Here is a 19,122-nt window from a genome sequence, read left to right as displayed (position 1 = left end):
AGAACCATTGATCCGAGCCAGCGTTCAGTGAGCATCGACTGAGCACCAGGCTCCGCGCTGTTCACGTCAGTCACGCCACGGGAGTGGGTTTGAGTCCCGACCGCCGGCTGGCTTTAGCGCCGTGAGCAGGTCGCTTCCCCGTCTGTAAAAGCAGCACCCACCTACCTACGGCCGAGGATGACTGGCAGGGCTGATCAGACGGGAACTGTGACGGTTTGTCAGAGGACCATCGGTCACGGGGCACAGGGACCAGCTCTGCCAGGGCTTCTGTTTCCTCATCTGTAAAAGGGGGACATGAAGTGCCCGTCGAGCTGTGCCTGGCGCCCTCAGCTCACTGAGCAAAGTCTGGCCGCCAGGATCTCTGCCCAAGGCGGAGGGCACTATTCTCACCTCCCCTTTCCAAGAGGCTCTCTGAGGCGCCAGGAGTTCCTGCTCCCTGGAGCCAGGATCCCATGGCCAAGAACACAGTCGCCCTGGGGTGTGGCCAGAGCCAGCGACCTGGGCAGGTCCCTGGCCTTCCAGAGATCAGGCCCAGGAAGCGGCCGGAATGTCAGGAAGCGCCGGGTAAGGTCAGCCCTTTACTGCTCCTGTCCCTAAGGTAACCGGGACCTGCGCCCAGGTGGGCAGCTAGGGGGCTTCCAGGCACACAGTAGGCTCTTTGAGGCTCTGGAAGTCCTGGCCACTCCCCCCCACACCCCCCCTTCCCTCCTCCCCCCTCACACACACACTTCAGGGGCGGGGACAGGTTAATACTAAGCAAGCCGCCTCCTGCCCTCCCAGCAGAGCCGCTGGAAAACCAGACAGACCTGCAGGGAGAGGCGCAGAGCTGGGCAGCTCAGGCCCGAGAGGGCACAGCCGCAGGTACCAGGGGCCGGTCGCTGGTAGGGGGTACCCGGCTCAGGGTGGAGGCGGGGCCCTCGTCTGGGGACAGAAGGTGGCTCGTGGCCTTTCCCCTAGTTTCAGCCTGCCAGGCGGGAGGGGAAGGAGGGAGGGAGGGAAGAAGGGCCTCCTTCCCTCCTGACCAAACGCTGGGCCCCCGTGACCTCTGCCCCGCTGCAGCACATGCAGCCTCACCAGCCTGGCACCAGGACTGGGGGCTGGGACAGGCCCAAATGGGGAGGGGAACCCAGCCAAGGCCAGGCCTATGGGAGGCCTGAAGCGCTTCCAGGCCCTGGGAGGGAGGCCACGGAGGGGAGGGCGGGAACTCACAGGACCAGGCTCCTTCATCTCCTTGCTTCCTCAGAGCCTCTGGTGAGAGGTGAGCCCAGAGAGGGTGAGCAGCTGGCCTGAGGGTACACAGCAGTCAGCACAGGCCTGGATGCCTTGTCGTGGGGTTGGGGGCTGGACAGGATGTGGGCCTCGGATTCCCCACATCTGTGAGGTGGGAGCACGGAGCTGGCTGAGGCCCCGGGGACTCTGGGGCCGCCGGGAGAGGCGGAGAAGGAAGGCCTCTTGGTACAAGCAGGTGTGAGCTGAGCAGCTGGGCGGCTGCAGCAGGCCGGGCACCCAGCACAGCAGCTGCTCTCTGCCTCCCTCTCCTCCTCGCCCCAGCTCCCCCCATTTGACGTCCCTGTCTCTTTCTGCCCATTCCCACTTCTACTCTTGGGTCTTCTTGTCTCTGTGTGTGTGTGTCTCTCTCTTTCTCCGTCTTTCCCTCTAGGTTTCTGGTTCTGATGCTCTCAGTCTCCCTGTTCTGTTGACTCAGAGTCATCCTGCTCCTGCCCAGACAACCTCCCCCCCACCCTTATTGTAGGGGGGTGGGGGGGAGGGGGTGCTCAGCAGGCCCTGAGGGGGGGGGGGGCAGGCCCTGAGAGTGGGAGGGGGCTGCAGGACTCTCCGAAGGCTCTGGACCAGCTTCTCCAGCAGCTTGGCACCCGAGACAACACTGACTCAGACCCTTGTCCAGACCGTGTCAGGCCCTGGCACTGCCCGGGGCCACCCTGGCCAGCTCAGCTCACGTGGCGAAGGCAGGCTCGGTGGTGGCCAGGCCCTGCAGTCCCAGATGGCCACCTGGACGGGGCCGAGGACAGGGCTCTGCTCTCCTGGAGATGGCACTCCCTGTGGGAGAGACCAGCACTCAGCAGAGAGACACAGACACACCCTGGGAGCAGCGGATGTGCCACCGCACTGTGGAGGGATAATGCAGAGAGCAGGCAGGAGTCCAGGAGAGGGGCGGCCTGGGCTCTGACGGTCAAGGTCAGACAGGACCCTTCCAGCCTGGGAGGGGGGAGGAGTGGCCCAGGCACACCCTGAGGGCGCCCTGGCCCTCGGCGGGGACTCCTCCCTCGCCCTTCCTCCCTTGGGCTTCTTTGAACTCCAAAAATGCAAAGCAGACCTCCTGCCTGGGGGCTCTCCTGGCTCCTGGGTTTGCCCGCCTTTTATGGGAGTGCCTCTGAGAGTCTCTCAGGATGGCAGAAGGTCTCCAGGGCCTGCCGCCTTCCCAGCCCACGTGCTGCGGAGGCTGGAGCTCCTGAAAAGGGATCCTGTTTGGCTTGGTCCCTGCAGCCTTTGTCACCGAAGGCTGTGTCTCCTCTGTTCAAAGCACGTGGCAGTTGGTGTGGCTGGCCGCGAGCAGGCCAAGGCCGGGGAGCCACAGAGGACATGGGTTTCCCGATGAGGAAACAGAGACTCAGAGAGCCAGACTGCACAGCTGTGCCGGGCCTCGGTCGGCATCCAGAGAATTCAGCGCTGTGGGGCGTGGGGATTCCAGCTCTCAGTGCAGGTGACCTATCGCCCAGAAATCAAATCCTGTCTTCCCATCCGGCCCGCTCACTACTCCAGCCACGTTGGCCCAGGCTCCTTTCTGCCCCAGGTCCTCGGCAGTCTCTGCTATCTATACGTTATCTATACGTTATCTATACGATGTTCTCAGGGCATTTTTATTGCAGTCACATGCCGCGTAACAGCAGGGGCATTCTGAGAGGTGTCCTTGGGCGATGTTGATGTTGTTGTCTGTACTGTAACAAGCCTGTTCGGCGTGTGTCTGTACAAAATCTCACCAGGCTAATTCACTTACAAGAGAAGGGGATGCAATCGAGAGATGTGGGAAAGGAGATGTGTGAGGCCGCTGCCGATGTAACGTGGCACACTGTCCTGCAGAAAGCTTCTGTGTTAATAAGTGGGAAGAGTACACGCCACCGTAACACCGAGTACAGCACAGTGAACGCATAAGCCAGCAACAGCCCTTGATTGTCGTTATCAAGGATCATGCACTGCACACACTGGTGTGAGCTGTACGCTTTTTTTTTTTTTTTAAATATATGTTTTTATTGATTTCAGAGAGGAAAGAAGAGGGAGAGAGAAACATCCATGATGAGAATCATTGATCTGCTGCCTCCTGCACGTCCCCTCCTTGGGGATCGAGCCTGCAGGTGCCCTTGCACATGCCCTTGACCCGAATCGAACCTGGGACCCTTCAGTCCGCAGGCCGACGCTCTATCCACGGAGCCACACCATCGAGGGCTGAGCTGTATTCTGTGATTGGGCTGGCCACGCACGCACTTTGTTCACACCGGCATCGCCACAGACACGTGAGGTGCATGTTGCGCTGTGTCATCGCTAGGCATAGAATTTCTCAGCTCATTAGAATCGATCAGGACCACCGGATTTTCTGTTCAATTTTTAAAATATTTGGACCCTCTGCAACGGATGCCTTTGGAGGGTGTGGGGGCTACGTAAGAGAGAAACCTAGCTTTGCTTGCTTTTCCCAAATGACAACTCCACACAAGCCCTGCTTTCTGGAGGTGGTTCCATGTGGGACCACGGCGGCTCCGTCAATGTGTAACCGCCTCCTCGCTGAACCCTCTCTTCGGTTTAATAGCTCCTGAGATGGCAAAGGTGACCGGCTTCTGTGCATTCGCTCCCGTTAATTGTTCACTTATTCCTGTTTATCAGGCGCAGCATTGATCACTCTCCATCCAGCACCTTAAGCTGTCGGGGCTGGGACAGACCTTTGCCCCATGTTTGCTCCTAATCTTTTGGGGCCACTGTACGATGTCTCTCAGTCACTGATTCTGTTTGATCTTCATTTTCATCAAATCCTCGTTGGGGCCTGCAGGACCTGACTTTCTTAGTTGGGGCATTCGTACTAAAGGAGATACTAATTTTGGTTGCTATCATTGGTCAATATACAACCTTGGGTATATCTCTCTATACACTTGGGCAGTGTTTTGCTATATATAAGAGTGTCAAACAAAATAGAAGCTTATTTACAGCTTAAAGAACATTAAGTAAGTACAATAATTTGGTGGCAGGCAGAGCAGGGCTGGTGTGGTGGCTCTGAGCCCTGAGTCCAGGGGAGGTCCCGTCTCCACCAGCCCCACACCATCCCCCATGGAGCAGTGTGGCTGCTGGAGTTCCAGACAGCAGGATAGAGGAAGAGAACCGCACACTGCCAGCAGTCCAGGCTTGATCAGATATCCATGCCTGGCGCCCAGGGAAGCTGGGAAATGTAGTCCTTCAGCTCAGTGGCTGTTTGCCCAACCAAAACCCTGGGACCACTAAGGAAGAAGGAAAGAATGGCTAATGAGCATCCGACAGCCTCAGCCTTGGACTATCACACATGCTCTGCCTGTTTCTTCCTTCCACCGTCAGAGTTGGCTCAGAGCAGCTTTTCCCCCTGGGATTCTGCTGCTTACACCAGTCTGGTCTAGGGCGGAGAGGGCAGCCTCGCCCGGTTCTGGGTCTTGGGCAGCACCGTGGGGAGCTGAGACGCTGCAGCAGGGCTCCTGGCTTTGAGAGCCTGCTTGCTTAAAGGTTCTAAAGGGGGGGGGGGGGGGGGGCAGCTACTCGTATATCCAGGACCGAAGAATGGGCCCCTCCTCCATGAGGGAAGGCTGTCCTCTTTGACCCAGATGCTGCAGCTGGGGAGGGGGGGGGGGGGGGAGAAGGATTATGCACAGGGACGGTGAGGGAGGATGGGGACACCCGCCTCACCATCCAGACCAGCGGAGTCAGCCTTGGCGATCCGTGGGGTGACGGATGTCGCAGCCAGACTGCCCTCACGTCCCAGAGCTCTGGGACTTTGAAAGAGAGCCTCTCCCTTCTCCACTCCACCCGTCCTTCTCCCCCTCTCCCCCCCCCCCCCCACACACACCTACCCACCACCACCATTCAGTCCCAGCAGCACCTTCGCCGGCGGTTGCACTTGAGTTCGGCTGCCCACACACCTCTTCCTCGTACCTTCCTCGGGGGAAATCCCCTGTGGCTTTTCTGCTTTCATCTCCCGGAGCTCCGACAGCAGAGTAGGTGCTGAGTCACCCCTTAGGGACTGATTAAGAGGAAGTGATAGCAAAATCTTGCCACCAGGAATCACTTGTGTTGTATCCAAAAGTGTGTTCCGGGTAGTCGCCTGTTTTCAAATGCAGTTCATGTATCTGCTGAAATGGGAAGAACAGAACAGTTCGTGTCTCATTGAGCACGTGCTTTGTGTCCAGCACTATTCCAACATTTTGCAAGTTCAAGGTCATTACCATTCTGCTGCCAGTCCTGGGAGCCTCCCCGTTTTGCAGAAGAGGTGTCAGGCCAGGAGGCTGTCCTCTGCTCAGCTTGGAAGGGTGGAAGCTGGAGCTTGACCCCAGGTGTCTGGCTCTGAATTTTACTGCAGGAGAGAGCAGTAAGGTGGCTGGAGGCAGGGCCCAGAGTCTGGGATGGAGAGAGAGGCCCAAGACTGGACTGCAGCCCCCAGTGAGCCCCCAGCTAGTGAGGGAACCTGGCGGCTCAGAAACAAGGGGTCCCAGTGTTTATGGGGCCAGTTGGGGCCGGGCAAGCGCCCTAAGTGAAAGAGGGCCGAGAGTGACGGTTGCCAGTTGGGCAGGTAGACCTGGTGTGGTCTTCCAGAATATTCTCAACAAACCAGGCATCGTGTATTCCCCCGGGGCAAGCTCTAGTCTTTCTTTCCAATCTGTGGCAAACGCTTGAATCTTCTCTTTTACAGTAAAAATGAATGACTAGAGAGATTAAAAAAATGTAAGATTGAAGACATAAAATACACCTCACCCCCATCCCAATTTTTATTGTGAGATTTGACATACCATCCCAGGAACCCAGAAATCCTGAGTTTTGTACACCACGACCCAACATGCGGGTTTCAGTAACCAAAAGAACAGGCCTGCTGTCTGGCGATGGCCGAGGGGGACCAATCCACAGACCCTGAGCCGAAAATCCCTCAGGGCCAGGCCCCTCAGCAGCCCTCTGCCCTCTGAGACCTCCGTCTCCCCGGAAATGTGCCTGGACGTGTCCACACCAGAAACCCTGACAGGAGGGGCCCCAGGGCCCAGCGCTGGGCATCCTGGGACGGGGTCCTCCTGGGCCCGGGCCCTGCGGGACGCTCCGGGCTCGGAGCACACACAGGGACGGGAGTGGCCAGGCAGGCGGCCATTGCCTGGAGCTGCCCTTCTCCAGGGGCCCCTGTGGTGCCCCAGAGCCAGGCCTGGCTGCTAGGCCAGCCTCACAGTGAGAGACAGGCGGAGGCGGCTTAGCTGAGGCTGGACAGGAGGCGGCGGGTCAGGTCAGGTCGGGTCGGGTTGAAAGCAGGTCAGACTGCATTCTGCTGCAGCTTCCCAGGGCAAGGAGAGGCCGTGGAGGAAGGAGGAAGGGAGAGGGGCCCTGAGAGTCAGGTCTGGGTGGGGAGACCTTGCTGTGGTGTCAAGGCTTCCCGGAGTGAGGCCGGCCCAGAGACACCGCACCCTGGCCTGGCGGCTCAGGTGCTTGGGCGTTGTCCCCGGCAACAAAAGGTTTCAGGTTCGATTGTGATTCTGGGGCAGGGCACATACCTAGTTTCCAGTCCATCCCCAGCCGGGGAGCCAGGGGACACAGCAGATCTCTGTTTCCCATCTCTCTCTCTCCCTCTCTCTCTCTCTTTCTCTCTCCCCCCCCCCCCCCCCCCCCCCCCCCCCCCCCCTCTTTTTAATCCTCACCTGAGGAACTGCGTAGAACCAAAGGATCAGGGGTCACCACAGGGTCATGGGGGGCGGGGACAAGTGCTTCAGGGGACTGGCTCCAAATCCACCTCCCCTCTGTCTCTCCATCTCTCCGGAGAATCCCTCCCTCCCTGCAGACCCGTCCTGTCTCCCATCTGTAAAAGGAGGGCACTGGCCCAATTGACTCCGACTCCGGCATTTCTCTCCTCCAGGATGGCGCAGGTACCGCTGGCACTTGCCTGTGGCTCCTCCTGGGGAATTATTCTCCCTTTTTAAATCTGAATAGCCACACGTCCATTTTTTCATGGGAATTAGAACACAATGCCGATGCCCACAAACCTGGCATTTCACCACAGTAATAACAGCTGACCTCAGCTAGTGCCTACCATGTGGCAGGCACAGCCCGGACACCAGCAGCTCACTAACACACCAGGGTCTCGTGGGTGCCGTCATCATCCTCTGTCTACAGAGGGAGACAGTGAGGTCCCGAGAGGCAGTCCCATGCCCAGCGTCACCCCAGTGAGTGGCAGAGCTGGGTTCAAGCCCAGGAGCTGGCTCCAGAGTCTCGCTTTTGGCCTCTCCTCTATCTCTGCTCATACTGAGGGGAATCAAAGAGCACAGGGCACGGCCAGTGTGACACGGCTTCCGGTGTGACGCAGCTCATGGGTTGGTGGTGAGCAGGTGACAGAACGGTCCTCCGAAGGGTCAGAGTTAGCTGGTCTCCTAGGGACTGTCCAGCTAGGGAGTGCTATACTGTCACAAGAAAATGCCAGGTTGGAATTTAAGTAATTCCAGGTTGGAATTTTATGTTAAGTAACCTTTGTAATAGTATAATTACTTGTGTATATAGTCAACACTGTATAAAAAGGTCTACAAATCTTTTTTTTTTTTTTAATTCTCACCCGAGAATATGTTTATTGATCTGAGAGAGAGAGAAAGAGGGGAAGTGAGAGAGAAACATCGATGTGAGAGAAAACCCATCCGTTGCCTCCCTCACGCATGCCAACCAGGGATAGGACCCACAACTTATGTGCCCAACTGGCAATCAAACCCGAAACCTTTGGATGTCCCGGATGATGTTCCGGGTAACTGAGCCACTTGGCCAGGGCTAGAAATCGCTCTGTGTAGGCGCCACCCACAGCCCCGGAGTTCCCGTGTGTTCTTGAGGGGCTTTATGCAAATACAAGCAAAGCTGTATTCGTTTTCATGTTTCCTGGATCCAGAAGGCAGCACACGGTCTACCTAGCTCGGTTTTGTTCCCTTATCGACATCACCTGCCCGTCAGCCGGGGAGGGCTCCTGAGTTCCTCATTCCTCCGTCAGACTCCGGCATTCCTGTTCTCAGCCCTCCCTTACTGACGGGCACGTGGGTCATTTTCTATATTTTGCTGTTACCAGCAAGGCTGCAGGAAGCAGTAACCTCATGCTCGCATGGTTTTGTCCAGGGCAGGCACCCTTTGGGACAACCTCATGGTGAGAAACGGCAGGTTGGGGTCATTGTTCAGTGACATTCCCCGTGAAGGAGGGTGATCCTCTTTTCATACGTTTAAGACTTACCTGTACTTTTTCCTCTGAACTTTTCATACCCTTTCCCCACCTCGCTATTGGGTCTTTTTGTTCTTAATTTTCTAGGAAGACGAGCCTTTTTGTCTGTGATTTACAGTGCAGATACTTCCCTCCCAGGGTGTCACCTGTCTCTTGGTCTTGCTGGTGCATTTTTCCCAGGGAGTACTTTGTGGTTGTTTTACTCCTCACTGGAGGGTATGCGTTTACTGACTGTAGAGAGAGAAAGAGCTCCCTGACCAGGGATCGAACCTGCAAGCCAAGCACGTGCCCTGACGGGGAGCCGAACCGAGACCTTTCGGTGTGCGGTGTGTGGTGTGTGAGATGACAGTCCGGCCAACTGAGCCACCTGGCCACGGCTTCTGTTGTGTTTATTTTTTGTTTGTTTGCTTTTCTGTTTTGATATTTACGCAGTTGAATGTATCAAACTTTTCTTTGGTGATCTCAGGCTTTACAAGTCCTGGTTAAAACGTCTTTCCTCCTGGAAGGTTAGTTATAAAGGGATTTGCTCATGATTCCTGCTTAACACACACACACACACACACACACACACACACACACACACACAGAGCGCACTTGTCCGTGAAGGGAGAGATATGAGAAAACTGGGAGCCCAAAGCCCAGTCTTTTGCTACCAGTGATGGGAACCTTTTTTTTTTTTTTTGCCAAGGGCCATTTGGATACGTACAACGCCATTCTACAAAATTGTCAACTTACAAATCAACCTGCTCCATGTGGTCAGACATTTCATTAGCTCACCCCTAAGGCCTCGGCAGGGCCAGACCCAATGCTTTCTCGGGCCTCATGCCGCCTGTGGGCAGGACGTTCCCCCCCTGAGCTAGATGGTGAACCTGACGTTGCTCACCTGGTCTTCTGCTTCCGTAGGCCCTGCTGCCGGCTGGTCTGGGAGGTGGCGGCCTCTGACCCAGGACGGGTATCACCATGGCCCTCCTGACACACCTGCTCGTCTGCACCTTCGGGATGGGCTCCTGGGTGGCCATCAACGGGATCTGGGTCGAGCTGCCCCTGCTGGTGGCGGAGCTGCCCGAGGGCTGGAACCTGCCCTCCTACCTCACGGTGACCATCCAGCTGGCCAACATCGGGCCCCTCCTCTTCACGCTGCTCCACCACTTCCGGCCGGGCCACGTGTCCGAGGTGCCCGTCATCTTCGCCGTGCTGGGCGTGGGCACCGTCGCCTGCGCCCTCTTCGCCTTCCTCTGGAACGTCACCTCCTGGGTGCAGGGCGGCCGCCACAGCATCACCTTCATGGTACTCACCTTCTTCCTGGCCCTGGTGGACTGCACCTCCTCTGTCACCTTCCTGCCCTTCATGAGCCAGCTGTCCTCCCACTACCTCACCACCTACTTTGTGGGCGAGGGGCTCAGCGGCCTCCTGCCCGCCCTGGTGGCTCTTGCCCAGGGCTCGGGCCTCACCACCTGCGTCAACGTCACCGACACACCTTACAACGCCTCCAGCCCCAGCACCCCGAGGATGATCGACCTCCCACAGGTACTGACCCCACAGCATTGCGCTCCACATGCAGTTATGGCAGGGCGGGCGGGCGGGCGGGCGGGCTCAGATTTCCGAAATGCTGGGTAGCCCCATGCCTTTGACCTGAGAGAGCTGCTGAAACACACTACGCCCCCCCCCCCTACCCCGGCAGCCAGACCAATCAAATGAGACTCTGAGCGCAGGGACCATTGGCTCCTGAGTTAAACGCCTACTGGTAGGGAGCTGCAGAGAACCAGGCTGTGCCGGGTTTCCCAGGGCCCGGCTGGTTAATTCACCAGCATTGTTTAACCACACAGCTACCCCAGCGGCTGTTCCTTGTCCATTTCACAACGCTCCCTGCAGCCATTTAACAGACAAACCAACCTCCGGGGTGTCCCAGGGAGCCTCTGGAATGCTGGGGATGTATTCCCAAACACACTGAGATTTAACCCTGAGCAACTTCTAATGGAAACTAAGAAGTAAGCAACTGGCATTCTTTAGCTTAAGTTTATGAAGACACTTTATTTTAGAAACGTATTTTATAGACATCAAATGCAATGATTAACATGAATTTATTTTTGTAAACCCAGGTAAAATACAGGCTACCCCGCAAAAATGTATACACACACTCTGAATAATTCTAAAGTCGGTGTTTATCAAAATGCATTTCACTTTCAAAATTGAGCTGCCAGCTGATAAAGGGCGTACATTTTGGGGGGACACCCTGTATAAATATTATGTTTAAAATCAACAACTAAAGAAAATGATGTGTTCCACTCAAACCAATGGACCTTAACTAAGTTTTATGAACTAAGGATCAATCTGAGATCATGCGAACCTGAGAAGCATTTGAGTTGGTTTCCATTTCGTGAGAATTTTAGCCCTTGCCTTTATATTAATGTCAGCAATGTCCGGAGGTAGAAAATTATTTCACATTTACAACACACCTATCTTTTATAAACACTCGTTTATAAAAGCACAGCTGGACCCCATTCTTTTCAGTGACATTTACAATTTACATCTGCCGTTGACAAAGCAAGTGCCACATGACCTTCCCCTTTTAAAACAAGGACAGCGGGGGGTTTTTTGCTTTGTTTTGTTTTTAAATATATATTTTATTGATTTTTTTACAGAGAGGAAGAGAGGGGGATATAGAGTTAGAAACATCGATGAGAGAGAATCATCGATCAGCTGCCTCTTGCACACCCCTGCTGGGGATGTGCCCGCAACCAAGGTACATGCCCTTGACCGGAATCGAACCCGGGACCCTTCAGTCCGCAGGCCGATGCTCTATCCACTGAGACAAACCGGCTTTGGCGGGACAGCTATTTTTAATACCTCATAGATCTGGGTTGACGCCTAACCAGCATCGCAGGTGGATCCATTCATCTAAATCCTCTTTTTGAAGCTTCAAGAGACCCATTAGATAGGTCTTCCATTCGTTCTGCCTAGTTTTACAGCCAGCGTTTCCTAACGGGATGCACCAACGTTGAATTTAGAAGCACCAGAGGGTCCTCATCGCAGCCATCTCAGCATCAACGGGGGCTGACTGTCCTGGGCTTGTTGGCCTTGGAGGTGTGGGTTCCCACGTTAATTTGAGTTTTTTCTTTGAGATCCATAGAGTCTGAACAGACTTTTGGGGGAAACCAGCCTTTATGAACACGTGTTCAGACGGCCAAATGTAGTGGCTATCCCTACAGGCTACCCCTGTATCCCCGTAGGGCATTTTCTCTGGCCGCCCCACAAGACTCCCAGTCACCTAGGGAGACCTGAGCAAGGGCCCACAGGACCGACCAGGCCCGTGGCACTCCGGGCACAGCACCCTCTGGGTATAAACCCATGCTAAGGCATCTGCCCTCCTCCTGGGCTCCCACCAGCTTCTCCGGAATCGGCTGCCCTCCCGCTCCGGATTCAGGGTCTGCACCAGCTGTGGTCAACCCATTGGCTATTCAGGTTGGGGATGCAAGTGTCCTTTCTCTTTTTTGTCCTTTCTCTTTTTGAACCAAAGAGAGTTCAGGATCTCATTTAACCAGCAAAGGTTTTGTTCAGACTCTCAGTAAGCAATCCAGTTAAAAAGCCAAAATTAGAAGTAGTAACACCCTTTCTTTGCTCTTTCCCTGGGTTACCTCAACCTTTATTCACCTGAGAAATTTTCTAAGAATAGCTCTTTTTTAAAATATATATATATATATATATATATATATATATATATATATATATATATATTTCAGAGAGGAAGGCAGAGGGAGAGAGATAGAAACATCAATGATGAAAGAGAATCATCATGTATCCCACTGGGGATCAAACCCACAACCCAGGCATGTGCCCTTGACCGGAACTGAACCCAGGACCCTTCAGTCCACAGGCTGACGCTCTTTCCACCGAGCCAAACCAGCTAAGGCTGGTAGCTCTTTTAAAAAAAAAAAAAAAAATTGTTTTATTGGTTTCAGAGAGCAAGAGAGAGAGGGAGAGAGAGATAGAAATATCAATGATGTGAGAGAATTATTGATCAGTTGCTTCCTGCCTGCCCCACTCTGGGAATGGAGCCCACAAACCGGGCATCTGCCCAGACCTGGAATCCAACTGTGACCACCTGGTTCACAGGTCCATGCTCAACCACTGAGCCACACCGGCCAGGCAGGTAGCTCTTGAAAAGAGATCTATCTGGCCACACTAGGCCACATCATCTCAGAGTGAGTCCGATGGGGCTGCTCTCCCACTGGCTGTGCCCGCCCTCCTCTGAACATGCATGTAGTTGCCGGCCTTGGAGGGCTGTAGAGTAGGAAGAGGCAGAGCTGAGTCCGAAACAACCAAGTGGACTGGCTTTGCCACATACTCCCAGGACCAAATCCGGGAAACAGTCCCCCCCTGCACGACAGGGCTGCCAGGAGGTGCACACCAGCTGTTGCATGAGAAGTGTGGTGCCCAGTCAGCCGTCGGTCCACACGAGCATGTATTATCGTGACCTCAGTTGTCACGGGTACATTATTCATCACACACTAATTAATAATAATGCATCAAATCTGTTGCGTGTTACCATTATTTTTTAAAATATATTTTATTGATTTCTCACAGAGAGAAAGGGAGAGAGATAGAGAGCTAGAAACAATTGATGAGAGAGAAACATCCATCAGCTGCCTCCTGCACACCCCCCACTGAAGATGTGCCCGCAACCAAGGTACATGCCCTTGACCGGAATCGAACCTGGGACCTTTCAGTCCACAGAGCGACGCTCTATCCACTGAGCCAAACCGGTTTCGGCCATGTTACCATTATGAGTGATTTCCCCTGTGTCCCAGCGTCACCCAGGGACCTGATGACCCTCGCTTTGTCTTCCCCAGGGACGTGATAGCACTCCTGCGCCCGGCCTCACCGGGGCCGCGCCCACCCGGGTCCACCTGGAAAGCCGCTACCTCCCCGCCCACTTCTCGCCCCTGGTCTTCTTCCTGCTGCTCTCCGCCATGATGGCCGGCTCCCTCCTTGCCTTCTTCCTGCTCCAGCGTCCCCCCAGGCGCTGTAAGACCTCCACCGAAGACCTGCTCACCTCCCAGGTCACCCTCTACTCCATCCGGCCTCTGGAGGAGGACCGGGGCCCAGCAGGCCGGGCGGACGGCGGCGGGGGCCCGGAGCCTGCCGAGGAGAAGGCGGCCGCCCGCTACCCGGCCCACCTGCTCTTCATCTACGGCCTGGTGGCCTTCGTGAACGCGCTCACCAACGGCGTGCTGCCCTCCGTGCAGACCTACTCCTGCCTGTCCTACGGGCCGGTGGCCTACCACCTGTCCGCCGCCCTCAGCTCCATGGCCAACCCGCTGGCCTGCTTCCTCTCCATGTTCCTGCCTAGCAGGTCTGCTGCCTGCTGGCCCCGGGGAGCTCTGGGTGGGGGCGCACCTCATCTCAAAAAGCCAGAATTCCAGACCCCAACCATCAGCGGTGTGTGTAGCAGTTAATGCGATGGTTTCTGGAGCCAGATGGCTTGGGTTCAAATCCCAGCTCTGCTGCTTCCTAGCTGTGTGATATTGGACAAGTCGCCCCACCCCTCTATGCCTCGGGGATTCCTATCCGACAAATGGGGATAATCATGGTTCTGCCTCCGAGCGTGGCCGGGAGCGGGAGAGGAGCTGATTCTGTAAAGCGCAGAGCGTGGCGGGTCCAATGTGCCCGCCATCACGGCCATCGGCCCCTGAGAAGCAGCAGCCGGGCAGGAAGTGAGGTTCCCACTGACGAATGGAACCCTGAGGCTCAGAGAAAGGCGGGCCTGCTTTGCTGCCAGGAGTCCAGCCCTGCCCTCCTGCCCCCAGCCCCACTGGCTCCTTAGGGCCGCAGTTTGCTGACCACGGGGCTAGGAGGACAGACTTCCAGTGCGGGAAGGGTAGTGTCCTCAATGTCAGACCTGGACTCTGAATGGAAGGCATCCACGCTGGTCCCTGGGTTTCCAGACCCTGCAAACCTCGGTTACAGACGGGTAGCCGAGGCCAGAAGAGAGGGTTCCCGAGGGCCAGGGCCAGTGCCTGCTCAGAGCCACCGCTCTCTGGCCCAGCTTCCTGTCTAAGGCTGGGGTGTTGCGGGCGGGAGTGGGGGGAAATGGCAGTGGTAGGGCTCATGGCCAGACCAGACCCTGCACGCTCTGCTCCCACAGGCCCCCCGGGCTCATTTCCCAGGAGAGGACATGGAGGCTCCGGGCCCAACCTCCCAGCTCACACGGTGACACTGAGACTAGAACCAGGTCCGCGTAGCGCCAGAGGCATTCTGCTTCTCCTGCTGGATGCCCAGGGTGGCTTAGGCCAGCCTTGTCCCTCAGGAGCCTCACTGACCATGGGAGCCCAGTGGCCTGGAAGTTTCCACGTGGATCTAAAGTTTCCACGGCATTTTAAAAAAGTCCCTATTTTTGGAAAAAGAAAATCTTCTTTCCAAAAATTGGGACTTTTTTAAAAATGCCACGGGACTCAGGAAAAAATGTTAGAAATCAGTACTGTCCCGCCAAAAGCGGGACGATCTGGTCACCTTAACCTAACCTCTAAGCCCGGAGCTGCTGACCATCCCACGTGGCTCCCACATTGGGGGAGGCAGAGGTCAGGCTTGTCACGACTCCGTTCACCTCCCCCGCTCTGCCCTAGGTCTCTGCTCTTCCTGGGGGTCCTCACCGTCCTTGGGACCGGCTTTGGGACCTACAACATGGCTATGGCGGTGATGAGCCCCTGCCCCCTCCTGCAGGGCCACTGGGGTGGAGAAGTCGCCATCGTAAGTATCTGCTCCCACAGGTGGCCCTCGCCGGGCCAGGCCTGAGGGACACGGGGTACAGGCCTGGGGGACACGGGGTACAGCCCTTTCTATTGAGCAGTCTCTGATTGCTCCCTTGGGGAGCCCCAGGTGGCGGGGGGGGGGGGGGGGGGTGTGATGGTGGGGAGGGGGTTGCTTCTCATTTAGGAAAGGAGACTTGGGAAGGCAAGGTAGGCGGTCCAAGGTAATGGCTCAGGCTCTCCTCGGAAAGCCACACCCTTCCCACCTTGTCTTTGTCCGCAGTGGCTTTCTCCCACAGGCCCTGGACTTGATCCTGAGGAAGGGAGTAACTGCTGGGCTCTCCTTTGCCCTTGGGGAGGGTTCAAATCGCAGGGTTACCTTATCCCTATTACCGTAGGTCATCTTATACCTTTGGCCTCTAGGATTCGCCCCAAAGCCCCCTGCACTCTGCATCTCTCCCACCCTGTCCCTGCAGGTGGCCTCGTGGGTGCTTTTCATTGGCTGCCTGAGCTATGTCAAGGTGATGCTGGGCGTGATCCTGCGCGACCATAGCCGCAGCGCCCTCTTGTGGTGTGGGGCGGCGGTGCAGCTGGGCTCGCTGCTGGGAGCTCTGCTCATGTTCCCGCTGGTCAACGTGTGGCGGCTCTTCTCCTCGGCGGACTTCTGCAGCCTGCAGTGCCCCGCCTAGGCCAATGGACACCTGGGAGCCCGGGGAGTCAAGGCAAGGGCCCAAGGTCACTGGGAAAGTCTTGGGGGGCTATCTGAGGCGGAGCCTGAGGACTTGGACCATCAACACAAGCTCCCCTCCTTAAGGTGACTCATTCCACAGGCCTCCCTCCCAGGGAGCCTGGAAATGCAGAGCACGGCCCTCCCCCGGCTCTGAGTCACCTTGCTTGCAATCCCACTGTTCCAGGGCGTCCTTCCCACACGCCTGGGAGAGGACTGGCTTGGAGCACCCAGCAGGAGGCAGCTCGAGGGTGTTCGAAGGGCAGCAGCCAAGAGGGCGAGCTGTGCGACCTTGGGGATGTCACTAGATTTTTTTTGTGCCCGTGTTTCCTCATGCACAAAACGGCGATTATGATCAATAGCACCTACCTCATGCGCCTGGCCGAGGGATGAGAGGGAGGTGCCGGCGGGTGGCAAAAGTGCCGGGGCCACTTCCTGATCTAATGCCCAACAGTAGTAACAAGAGAGACAACCAACACCGCCTACAGGGGCCGGGGCTTGAGAGATGACTCCTGCCCCATGTCCTTCCCCACTGTCCTCCGAGGAGCTTCTGGAAGACGCGGCTAATGGTGGAATCTCGGGCTCCCTGATGCCCAGCATGGAGGGACATTGTGCCCCACCCACCCCTTCCCATCATCCGTCCTGACCCATGACCTCCTGAGAGGCAGAGAGAGACGATGGGGGAGGGGCTACACCAAGCTTCTGAAAGCCGGTGCCCCACCCCCAACCCAGCAAGGCTGGACCCTGGGCAGCGAGGACCCTGGGAAGCAGGGCTGCGGCCTGGAGGGAGGAGGAGCACAGGGAGGAGTGCAATGTGACCGTTGTTTTACCTGATGGTTTTTTATTTTATTTTTTGTGTGTGTGTTTTTTGTTTTTTTGTTTTTTTAATAAAGACATTCCCTGCTTTTACACTAAGGTCCACCTTACAGGAAAAAGTCCACCAAGAACCCTGAAAATGTACCAACATAATTCACGTTCAGTTGACTTCAAGGTCAAGACTGAGCTCAGAAATGAACAGAACCAAATGCTGAGAGGATGTCTGGATCTGGGGTTTCTTTCCTTCGTGGTTTGTTTAGTTGGCTTGCTACCACCCCTCCCTTTTAATTTATTTTTAATAGATAACATAGTCACATGTTTCAGAAATCAGAAAATATAAAATGGTGTTCAGCAAAAAAAAAAAAAAAAAAAAAGAAAATCCCATCCCTCCTCTCGCCCCCATCCACGCAGTTCCTCTTAACACACACGAGCACTTTTTCTTAGTCCCTCACTGATCTTCCAGAAAGTATGCCAATGTGAGAAAACACAGATAGAGTCCTTTTACAGAAAAAAAAAAAAAAAAAAAGATGGACTCACTTCGACGCTTGCACCTTGCCTCTGCAATGACAATGAAGAGTGCGTTTGTGTTCTTTGTCCTGACTGCATAGTGTCCCACTGTGCGGAGATGCCCAGGACTCTGCAGAAAGATGTTTGAAGATGCTGAAGACAACATTTATTTTAACACGGTCAGTGCCATGTCAGTCCCTTTCCGTCTGGACCGGTCCGCCACTGGTGCCGCCAGCGCATCGGTGAGACGGGGTGTCGCGGGCTGCACCGAAAGGAAGACAGAACAGGCTTGGCACTTAATGTGTTAAAGTCCCCGAGGAACCCAGAAAGCCTCTGTACAGGTAGAAGAGAAAGAAAACAGCCTCGTTACTGAATGAGCAGCAGTCCTGGTGCACATCACAGGCAATCCGTCCATGAGCTGCAGAGGCGGGGAGGAACCCTCTCTGTGTACAGGCAGACACAACCGATCACATCACACGGCACCGACTGCCACAGTTCATCCTGAATTCACCTTTTGGTTCGGGCTGGCTGCCTGTTAGCTAATTGCCCTCATCCACAGGGGGGGAAACCCATATCTAGGAGGGGAGGTGGTTTGCAGCTGGGAGACCAGCACTGAAGGTAGGCCGGGTGAGGGGCGCTGGGTTTTCTAAAGGAAACGCTCTAAGACAAGGGGGAAGGGGTGTCTCCCTCTGAACCCAGGGCAAAGTCCTGTGTGTGTCAACCTTCACCAGGGCGGCAGGCGGCTTCAGGGCATCCCCGCTCAGGAAGAAGGCTGGAGTCCGTAATGAACAAGCTCTCTGCTGACGCGGGAGGAGGCTCCAAGATGGATTGCACACACGGAGAGCAGATGCAGAAGAGCATGTGCCATACGGAGCTGGCCGCCCTCTGCTGCCAAGGACGAGGCGGGAAGGCAGGCGACAGTATATGCAGGAGGCGCCTCCCTTCCACGCCCCTCTCTGCGGTTTTGCCTTCCCTCACCACGCCTGACGGCATCGCAACCTTTTCGTGAGCGCTGCCTCCTCCTCTGGACAGCGGGGATGCTAAAAGCGCCTCCCTCCCGTTTGACAAGGCCTTTTTGTTTTGACGTGAGCATCTTCTAACGCTTCAGCATAGGGCCGGAGCCTCTGTGTGTCCCAGGCCCTGCACGCGGGGAGTGTGCTGGCGGTGGTCCAGATGGGGGGACCCAGCCAGAGCCCCAGAAAACGGACCGCAACGTGAGAGCACAGACCCGCGCTCTGAGTCCAGGCTTCTGTCTAACGAACGGAAGGCACAAAGACCGAGGTACCACACTGCACGCTGATCCCGGAGGAAGGGGCCCGGGAGCTTGGAGATGTACAATCAGGCCAGGACGTGAAGGAGAGGCCCGCGGAGGCCTCTGGAAGGGAATCGGGAGGGACCAGACCAGCGCGCTTCCTCCAGGTTGGTCAGCACGGCAATGCCCGAAGAGGGAGCAGCAACCCTGTTCATCCTCACTGCTGTCCACCCTGGGGACCATCAACCCTACAGCCCTGCAGAGCCTCCCCACTGCCAGCCTGCCCAGTTGGCCAGATGCCAGGGCAGGGGCCGGGGGCATTCCTGTGGTCATCTGCTGAGGAAGAGCCCCATGCCCTGGGTTCTTCCTGAGACTTGACTGAACCATCTCACAGAAGCCCTAAAAATAACTTTCTATTATTACAAGCGCTATTTTGCAACTGAAGAAACTGAGGCACAGAGAGGTTAGGTGTCTTGGCTGAGGTCACACAGCCAGTGAGTGGCAGAGCCAGGACGTGGGCCCGGGCCACCTAGGCTCTGCATTACTGTGTCAGAGGCGTGGGTCTCAAAGCACGTGAACCAGTCAAGGAAACCTTGGCTTCAGGTGGAGA

At 56.0% G+C, this 19,122-nt stretch overlaps 1 protein-coding gene across 3 annotated transcripts; it reads left to right on the top strand.

The window, feature by feature from the left end:
• The first annotated feature begins 765 nt into the window (after nucleotides 1-765).
• Nucleotides 766-16,865, top strand: SLC52A3 (solute carrier family 52 member 3). Of its 3 annotated transcripts, none has more exons than XM_036419189.2 (5): nucleotides 766-861; nucleotides 9,368-9,991; nucleotides 13,315-13,817; nucleotides 15,088-15,211; nucleotides 15,687-16,865. In XM_036419189.2, the coding sequence occupies exons 2-5, from the start codon at nucleotides 9,425-9,427 to the stop codon at nucleotides 15,897-15,899; spliced, it is 1,407 nt and encodes a 468-aa protein (XP_036275082.1). In that variant the 5' UTR covers nucleotides 766-861; nucleotides 9,368-9,424; the 3' UTR covers nucleotides 15,900-16,865. The 3 variants fall into 3 exon arrangements, with proteins under 3 accessions (XP_036275082.1, XP_036275081.1, XP_036275084.1); XM_036419188.2 differs by lacking the exon at nucleotides 766-861 and adding an exon at nucleotides 8,317-8,369; XM_036419191.2 differs by lacking the exon at nucleotides 766-861 and adding an exon at nucleotides 8,391-8,445.
• The last annotated feature ends 2,257 nt before the right edge of the window (nucleotides 16,866-19,122 follow it).

Source organism: Pipistrellus kuhlii, unplaced genomic scaffold, assembly GCF_014108245.1.
Source record: "Pipistrellus kuhlii isolate mPipKuh1 unplaced genomic scaffold, mPipKuh1.p scaffold_m20_p_6, whole genome shotgun sequence".
NCBI classification, from domain to species: Eukaryota; Metazoa; Chordata; class Mammalia; order Chiroptera; family Vespertilionidae; genus Pipistrellus; species Pipistrellus kuhlii.
The sequence above is the reverse complement of the archived record's forward strand: the minus strand, read 5'-3'. Positions and strand labels throughout refer to the sequence as shown.

Bases quoted from the DNA above. Each gene is read 5' to 3' on its own strand.
- SLC52A3 (XM_036419189.2), top strand. From the start codon at position 9,425: ATGGCCCTCCTGACACACCTGCTCGTCTGCACCTTCGGGATGGGCTCC. The intron at 9,992-13,314 runs GTACTGACCCCA...TGTCTTCCCCAG, and splicing joins GGATGATCGACCTCCCACAG to GGACGTGATAGCACTCCTGC. The intron at 15,212-15,686 runs GTAAGTATCTGC...CTGTCCCTGCAG, and splicing joins GGGGTGGAGAAGTCGCCATC to GTGGCCTCGTGGGTGCTTTT.